Source organism: Gigantopelta aegis, chromosome 6, assembly GCF_016097555.1.
Source record: "Gigantopelta aegis isolate Gae_Host chromosome 6, Gae_host_genome, whole genome shotgun sequence".
Classification (NCBI taxonomy): domain Eukaryota; kingdom Metazoa; phylum Mollusca; class Gastropoda; order Neomphalida; family Peltospiridae; genus Gigantopelta; species Gigantopelta aegis.
In genome coordinates, this window is record NC_054704.1 from 95608673 (window position 1) to 95618169 (window position 9497).

General features: G+C 40.4%; 1 protein-coding gene across 1 annotated transcript; it reads right to left on the reverse strand.

Annotated features, from left to right (window-relative positions):
- Window positions 1-2998: 2998 nt before the first annotated feature.
- Window positions 2999-5498, reverse strand: LOC121375763. The gene has a single exon (XM_041503379.1). It carries the CDS (start codon window positions 5479-5481, stop codon window positions 3616-3618), a length of 1866 nt encoding a protein of 621 aa, XP_041359313.1. The 5' UTR covers window positions 5482-5498; the 3' UTR covers window positions 2999-3615.
- Between the last annotated feature and the right edge of the window lie 3999 nt (window positions 5499-9497).

Consider the following 9497-nt stretch of genomic DNA (forward strand, 5'->3'; position numbering starts at 1 on the left):
TCCGCCTTGTACAGAGATTTCCTTAAGAATTGTCTGTTGTTTCTTTTACGTTCATCGGGGTATGAACAAAAAAAATCATCCGCAAACTGTGTGAATCGGCGAAGCCGTTCTCACATAAGTTTACGGATGATTTTTTTTTGTTCATACCCAGATGAACGTAAAAGAAATAACAGACAATACTTATAATTAAATTTGAATGATACATGCTAATAATAACACTAAAACATCATACTTTATTTTGAATTATTTTTTATCCATAAACAATATTAACGCTCATTAAGACAACTTGCCCATATAAAATGACGTCATCACATATGACGTTCCCTGACGATGTAATTTTTACGTTCATCGAAAAATGAACAAACTCCTGTTGCTACGTCTGGACCAATCGGATGACGTTACGTTGTAATGAATGTAACAGAAATTTAATTATATATATATATATATATAATTATTGGGACGTACAATCGAAATACGGCACATTTTGGTGGACAAGAAACAGTTTGGGTGTACAAGCACTGATACTCTGTTAACGGACAAGCACTGATACTCTCTTAACGGACAAGCACTGATACTCTGTTAACGGACAGACAAGCACTGAACTCTGTTAATGGACAAGCACTGACACTCTGTTAACGGACAAGCACTGATACTCTGTTAACGGACAAGCACTGACACTCTGTTAACGGACATTCAGTAAGTAATATTATCTTATGTAATTGTATTGGTTAAAAAAAGGCTTCATTGGTTAGAAGTATGTTACAATGGTAATAAAGTCAGGAATGTCCATTAAACGAGATAAATGGGTGTTGAACAGTTTACATTGATGGAATACGATTATAGTCGATGTATGCTAATTATTCATAAGCTGTTTAACAAAGTCACGGATGTCCCTTAAAAAAAAAAAAGATAACAAGGTGTTTTATTGGTGAAATACGATTATGATCAAATATGGTAATGTCGAATATGCTAATGTTGAATATGCTAATTACCGCTATGTTAATTTGTTGAATATGGAAAAAAGAAAATGCTAATTTCTCAATAATCTCAGCATATTTTAAAACTACTGATTTTCAGTTTTTAATGTACGTATGTTTGGGGGTTTTGGGGGTGCGAGCTATTCGGGGGGTATTTTTCGGGGGGTTTTCTTTCTTCTTTTTTTTTGTTCTTGGTTTGGGTTTTTTTTTTGTTGTTTTTTTTGGGGGTAGATTAGAAACCCACACATCATATGATACAAAATTAATATACGGTACTAGACACGCAGGGCCACTGGATGGAGTGAGAAAAAACAACGGGTCCAGTGAGGAGATCGATCCTATAGCTATACGACCCATCTCTCCTAGGACCCGACTTCTGAATACACATGAACGATTCTACTCATAATACGATCATGGTCGAGTACTGTTATTACGGGATTTTTTAAACTTTTCTTTACAGATAGACGTCGAGTAAGCATTCAAATCGACCGTAAAATCTAACCTACCACGAACACAAAGACATCAAATAATATATTCTCTAGCGCCACGCATGTTTTGAAAAGCGGTGAGCCGTTTAATGGTATGTTAACCACCAGTGCCTGACATACCAGCTGGTTGTTAGCCGGTTATAGTGGAGACACTGGCTGGTTACTAGTATTAGGAAGTGTCAACTATACTAACACACACGTTTAGCAATTTTTGTACTACTGCATTGTATTTTAAAATACTGACCATATTCATTGATGTGACAGTTGCGCATATCATTTTGTGTTGAAAATCTCGTTACTTACAGTATACTGACAAATGAAAAAAACGTTTTGTTTAACGACACTACTAGAGCACATTGATTAATTTATCATCGGCTATTGGATGTCAAACATTTGGTAATTCTAACACTTAGTCATGAGAAGAAACCCGCTACATTGTTCCAAGGGATCTTTTATATGTACTTTCACACAGACAGGAAAGCACATACCACGGCCTTTGACCAGTTGTAGTGCACTGGTTGGAACAAGAAAAAAACTCAGTTGAATGGATTCATTTAAGGCGAGCACTCAACCGAGTGAGCTAAATCTCGCCCTCAACTATACTAAGACAAAAACAGGTGAGCAATTGTGTACTATTGAATTGTATTCTAAAATACCAGCTACATTCAAAGATGTGAGAAGTTACGCATTTGTTTTGAAAATCTCCTGTTACTTACACTGACAAATGAAAATTTGGAGAGAAAAAAATGTTTTTTGCTTACCGACACTACTAGAGCACACTGAATTATTAATCATCGGCTACTGGATGTCAAACATTTGGCCATTTTGACATATAGTCTTAGAGAGGAAACCCGTTACATTTTTATTAGTATTAAGGGGTCTTTCAATATGCACCATCCTACAAAGAGGACAACACATATCACAGCCTTTGATATAATACTCGTGGTGTACTGGCTAGAACGAGATATAGCCCAATGGGCCCACCGACGTGGATCGATCCTAGTCCGACCGCGCATCAAGCGAGCGCTTTACCACTGGGCTACGTCCCGCCCCCTATCCTGATGAATGATGCATCAGTTGAATCCAAAGTCTAATTTCACTTTGAAGGTCACGAGTTTTATTTAAGCACATTTGCCAAATTGCTAAACCTTTGAGTCTTAGTATAGTTTCGGCTATTACATAATTTATCCCCGTTAACTTACGCATAGCTTTAAGAATGTGCCACTCCTCGACACCTTACGACGGAAGAAGCTGTACTTTGTTTTATCAGATTTAAAGAAAGACTGCCGAAAATATGAACTGGTCCTTGATTAATGTTGATGAGTATAGACAAGATAAATATCTCAGGAACTGGGGAAAGTGACTAATAACACGCGATGACGTAATTCTGTTGCCCATTTCTTTTGTGAACACCTCAAATAAACACCTTCCCTTGAAATTCCTATCAATGTTGGTGGGTGATTACAGATATTTACAATACAACTCCCTAAAGTCTTCTCATAAATACCAACCAAAATAAGAAATTAAAACTAATTCATGTTAAAATACTTTATAAATTAATAAAAATATAAATACATATTCGAAACAGTTACATCAGTATAGCAGAACAGGAGAAAGAAATCGAGAGGCTAAATTTCGACTTGTAATGCCGCATGATTAAGTCATACAAAAGTACATTGGGTATTTAAAGAGTGTACACTAAATTTATGCATATGTATCACGTGTATGTATGAATATAGGTGGATCGTCTTTCGGCTTTGCTTTATCCGTGGGTAGTTTTATATTAACCGTAATTTCAACTGTGTCGAAAATATGAAAACAGGTATATATTTAATTTAGTAAAAGGTTATAATCGTGTAGTAATAATACCACAACAAACTTTTATGTTTTGGCTTACATTAACAAAAGAGTCAATTAACTTATCACTAATATGAAAATCAGACTATAATTAATTTGAAATTATTAGACATGTTTACAGATATAATTCATATAGCAATAAATAACTGATAAAACCTCCTGAATGTGATTCTGTTATTGTTTGATGATCCCAGGCTAAAAAGGTGTAAGATAATATTTCTCCATCTTTTGTTTTCTTGTACACACAAATCCACATCATACACTTGAACCACGTAGAAATAACACCCAGGAACTTACAAATACAAAGTCTTCATTCGTCTCCTCACGTTCTTAGAGCCCGACCCAGACTCTGACGAGTCTCTGGTTCTGGAGCTGATATCCGAGTCCTTGAAGTCCTTACCCAGTTTGTACATCCCCCTACTCCCGCTGCTACCACTACTCGTGTCCGGACTTCGCTGAAGATTCCTCAGACTTCGTCGCTTTTCTTTCGTCTTCTTCTTCTTGTCGCCAGACCCCGAACTGTGTTGAGAGTTGCCATCACCAGGACTAGAGGCTAAGATAGCCGGGTTGGGGTCAGTTCGGACGTACTGTCTAGGAGGAAGAGGGGGAGGGGTGCTTTCAGATGGCGGCGGCGCCTTCTCCGGCTCCACTGGAATCTGAATGGGCGGTTCTGGTAATGCTGCTGGAGGGTTCACTCTTGGTGATGCAGCAACAGCTGCCCCGCCGTTTGTCAGTACACCATAAACATTGTCCTGACTAGGTCCCACCTCCTGCTCAATGTCCAGTCCGAGTTTCCTCGGATCTGCAGGCTTGTATTTCACGTGGTGGATAACCTGTTTGCCAGCCTCAAGGGCCACGAGTCTGGCCCTGAAGTCGTTCAGTGGTTCGTAGGCCGGCTCCTCCCAGTAACTCTCTTCGTCAGAGTCATACGTAAACTTGCTTTTCTGGGGAGGGACTCCCCCGTCTCTGACAAACTGATACAGGTCATCTATCTCGTCCATGAGCAGGTCTTCCCTGCTCTTCGATCGGCGCATGGGTCGTGATTCTTCCATCTGTAAGGGTTTTGAAAATATATTTGAACTCGTACGGTTCTTGCCTTTGTTTTTGATGAGAGACTCTGGCAGGGTAACGATTAGATGGATCGTGTTGTTGTAGTTTGATATCATCCTGTTACATTTGATAGACAGGTTTCTGAACATCTCACTTTTTTTAAGATCCAAGTGATTGCTGGCCATGGCCAGTTGAAGATTCGTATCAGTGGGCACAGGTAATATCCGTATGTGGTTCTTTTCCAGAGGACAAACAAATGCCGTTTCGTCCGTATACACCCAATCCATGCGAATTAATCCCGTGAATTTGGACGGATCCACCTTAGGTTTTACTCCTTGTACAAGTTTCACGGTCAATGGCAGACGAAATTTTCTCACAATATCACGAATACTCAGCACGCCTAACAAATCGTCTGGCCCCGCGACGGGCGTGAATATACCTTTCTGGTCAAAACTCAAATAAATATTCTCATCTTTGGAATCGTAACACTTTAACATCTTCACCTTCTTGTTGTGCTGTGGTGAAGGCAGGGTGATATCTCCGCAGAGAATCAAACGTTCCCCTGCCGTCACGACACGAGTTTTATCAAACGTCAGTTTACCGTCGCTTGTTGAGAGATATCCCTTGACGTTTTCCCTCACCAAACATTTGTTGGGAAACGCTTTTGCCAGTTCGTGTACGCTCGTTATTGGTCTTGCCGACTTACCGTCTTCCGATAACAGCTCGAACCATCCCTGGTAAGAAATTGGAATGGCTAATCTTTGATCCATGGCCACAAGTCTACAGCAGGGATACCCTCTTCTGGTGGTTCCTTCTATCCTGCGAACACTGTGGGCGAGCACCTTCACACCCATTTTAATGGAATGAACGTAGATCTCCGTGTGTTGTCTCTGTATGGAAAACTTCGAGTGGCCTATGTTCATGTAGGAGCCCTTTGTCACTTTGGCGAACGTCGGCACCGTCCCCTTGGAGGAGAAGTTCTTAAGAGTCACCGAATCCGACTCCCACAGGGGGTTAGGAGCTGCGGGTGTGTCCGTGCCAGCCATCGTCACTGCTACATTCTGTCCCCGTCGTTTGCTGTGACTGTGGAGTGAAGTTATGCGTAGCATTGACACACCGTCAACTGGCAAAGCTATTTAAAACGGCTGTTTGCATACCGGCAAAACCGGTTTCCATGTACGGACGGCGAAGCGAGCGTTCAATGAGCGAGTTCTCCGCAAGGTGCTATATTTGTTCTCCGACAACAAGCAATCGAAACGGTCTCCAGCGTGTGACTGCGTACCAGCCGTGTGTGTTGCCAGTCTTGGCCAGCGACGGGTGGCTAATATGGGCTTATTTTATCTTTGTGTGTATTTGCCTTAGGTGTATCATCTGAGAGAATCGTTTGACAAAAAAAAAAAATTATGATGAACCCTGGGCACGCTTAATCGAGAAAGCATTATTGAATTTGAATGCTGTGGAAGCACGGGTTATTTCTTTAGTGTGTTTAATAATATATTACGTGTTTGATGCAACAAAAAAAGAAAAAAGAAGTTATAATGAATAAAATATTTTGATAGTTAATAATAACTATAATAATAGATAACAGGAAGCGGGACGATAGCTATTTTCTATTTGGAAAGTAGTTGTTAACAGTATAGTTCGCAAAGAAATTTGTCATGAATTCAGAGTAACTAGGATGGATTTTAAAACTGCATTTTAACATTCATATAGACTTATATATATATATATATATATATATATATATATTAGATATTATATAGATCAGTCGACAACTAAAAAATTTCGTTCGCTTTTTCTCCCTCCCCCTCTCTCTGTCTGTCTGTCTGTCTGTCTGTCTGTCTCTCTCTCTCTCTCTCTCTCTCTCTCTCTCTCTCTCTCTCACACACACACACACACACACACACACACCATCTCTGTATTTATCTTTCTGTCTTTCTCTTCCTATCTTTCCTACTCTCTCTGTTTCTCTCTCTCCATCTCTCTTTCCATCTCTCTCTCTCTCTCTCTCTCTCTCTCTCTCTCTCTCTCTCTCTCTCTCTCTCTCTTTCTCTTCCTATCTTTCCTACTCTCTCTGTCTCTCTCTCTCTCTTACTCTCTCTCCATCTCTGCCTCTCTCCCCCCCCCCTCTCTCTCTCTCTCTCACTCTCTCTCTCTCTCTCTAAACATGTAAACCTGATTGATAACACATGTCAAACTCACTGTACGGTTAAGTGTGACAGATACATTGTTACTTACATGCTGGACCATCCATCATCAATACTACTGCATCAATCAAGATCTTTCAGGCTGGGATCTTGTTAACGCCAAAACCGTCACCACAATTTTAAAAATCGTATCTGCACAAAGCTGAGTCAAATGGAAGTTTTCACAAAGTCGTGATAGCTACACTAAAGTATTTTCATGTGCCAAAACATTCAGGGTTGTAGTTAGAATAAAATAACTAATTAGTAGGGAAAGAAGGAAGGAAGGAAATGTTTTATTTAACGACGCACTCAACACATTTTATTTTACGGTTATATGGCGTCAAACATATGGTTAAGGACCACACAGATATTGAGAGAGGAAACCCGCTGTCGCCACTTCATGGGCTACTCTTTTCGATTAGCAGCGAGGGATATTTTATATGCATCATCCTACAGACAGGATAGTACATACCACGGCCTTTGTTACACCATTTGTGAAGCACTGGCTGGAGCGAGAAATAACACAATGGGTCCACCGACTGGGATCGATCCTAGACCGACCGCGCATCAAGCGAACACTTTACCACTGGCTACGTCCCGCCCCAAGTAGGGAGAAAGACAATAACGAGCAAACCGTAACATAGGGAGCGCGATCTAAGTGTTCAGTCGGTAGAGCGCTCGCACGAGGTGCTTCCGTCGTAGAATAGAATCCCCAATGTGGACCCATTCTCCATCTCGGCTTTTCCCCGTTCCAACCAGTACCCCACGACTGGCATATCAATTCGTGGCATGTGATGTCCTGTCTGTGGGGAAAGTACATTTAAAAGATGCCTTGCTGTTAGTGGAAATGTGGGGTAGGTTCCCCTGAGACTACGAATCAAAACTTGCCAAATGTTTGACATTAAACAGCCGATGATTAATAAATCAATGTGCTCTAGTGGTATCGTTAATCAAAACAAACTTTACAGTAATTCAAAGTTTTCTTCAATCACACAAAAACTGCACCTATAAAAAAAAAAAAACACACACACCACTTTTTTATATTTTTCTGGAAATCTGGTTGCGAAAAACCGTCATGAAATGACATTTTAAAGAACAAACGTTCAGGGTAACAGATGAGTGTTAAAACTGTATTTTAATATTAATGTACACATTGTAGATACTATATAGACCAGTCGACAACTTTTTTCTTTCTTTCTCTCTATCTGTGTCTGTGTAACTGTACGTGTGTGTGCCCCTCTCTCTCTCTCTCTCTCTCTCTCTCTCTCTCTCTCTCTCTCTCTCTCTCTCTCTCTCTCTCTCTCTCTGTAAACATGTAAATCTGATAACACAGGTCAAACTCACTGAGTGTGACAGATACATTGTTAGTTACATGCTGGACCATCCATCATCAATACTACTGCATCAATCAAGATCTTTCAGGCTGGAACCTTGTTACCGCTCGGTCACAATCAGACGACAAAACCGTCATCATAATTTTAAAAATCGCATCTCTGCCCAAAGCTGAGTCAAATGGGTGTTTTCACAAGGTCGTAACTGCTACCACGAAACAACCTCATGCGCTTTGTGTGTACAGGTGGACACCCACTCCCCAATATACAATCAATGTTCAAGCACGCTGTCCTGGGTACACACCTCAGATATCTCGGCTGTCTGGCTTAGTGGTTGGTGAGAGAGAAGTCGGTGCCGTGGCTTTACACCTACTCACTTAATCGTTAAAACTCGCTTTGAATGGAAACCGGTACCGAGGTGCGAACCTCTTAGTCTTAAGTCCGACGGTTTAACCACTACACCACCGAGACCGATCACTCCTCATGAACCAGCCAAGACATTCATAGCATAACTAATTAGTATAAGAAGAAAATAATTAGGACACGGTAACATCGGGGGCGGGATCTAGCTCAGTCGACTGGGTTTTTCCCCATCCCTGTCAGTGCCCCATGATTGTATATTAATATTCGTGGTATGTGCTGTCCTGTCTGTGTGAACGTGTATTTAAAATAGTCCTTGCTGCTAATGAAAAAGGGTAGTAGGTTCCCTTTAAGACAATGTTAGAATTACCAAATGTTTGACGTCCAGTAGCCGATGATTAATATATAAATGTGCTCTAGTGGTGTCGTTAAGCAAAACAAACTTTAACTGTAAGGTAGAGTTCTCTTCAATTACACAATGGCACCTATAAAAAAGAAAGAAAAGAAAAGGCATTTTGCTATTTTCAATGTTTGACAAATGTTTGAGAAAGTTACTAGCCCTTTCAAAACCCTTGCCCTATGTATTATCGTAATTCAGTTGATAACTGTGACTAGCACAGACTAAATAGTCACTAGCTGGGACCAAGGGCTAGTGGATTTGTCGGTCCCTGCTATTTTACTGGAAATCTGGCTGCAAAAAAACAACGTCAAAAGACATTTTACTTTGCGGTTTAGTGCTTGTGTAATTACTGTTTCCCAATGTCGTATTGTTTCCCAATGTCGTTTTGTTTCCCAATGTCGTTTTACTTAACTGTACGAAATAACATTTCAAAACACACCTTTTAAAAACAAAAATCAATAAATTAAATAAGCCGCGTTTAGGCGAATTCAAGGTCAAACGGTTCCCTGACCATGAAGATTCTTTTTCAAGATGGCTGTCTCGGGCGAGTGTGAATGTCGTCTGGAATTACGGGATTAAAATGCTTAAGCCAGAAACATGTTACCAGGTTGCTACCGTTTTGAAAAGCCCCACCGATAGATGCCTGGCACGGCGGTGTGATGTTTATGATATGTAATAAAGACTTGTGATTTTTAACACCACATTGCCATGATACACGACTGTTAATCTTCGCTGGTTTAGGCAGGTGAAATGTGCTTGTTATTACAACGATTGTCTCAAAGATATTGGTTTTGCATTTGAAGTGCAAGGTGTCGATATAGCAGCGGAAGGCAATATTGCAAACAGTT

What these genes read in the sequence shown, in the direction of transcription:
- LOC121375763 (XM_041503379.1), bottom strand. Translation starts at nt 5,481, where the DNA reads ATGCTACGCATAACTTCACTCCACAGTCACAGCAAACGACGGGGACAG.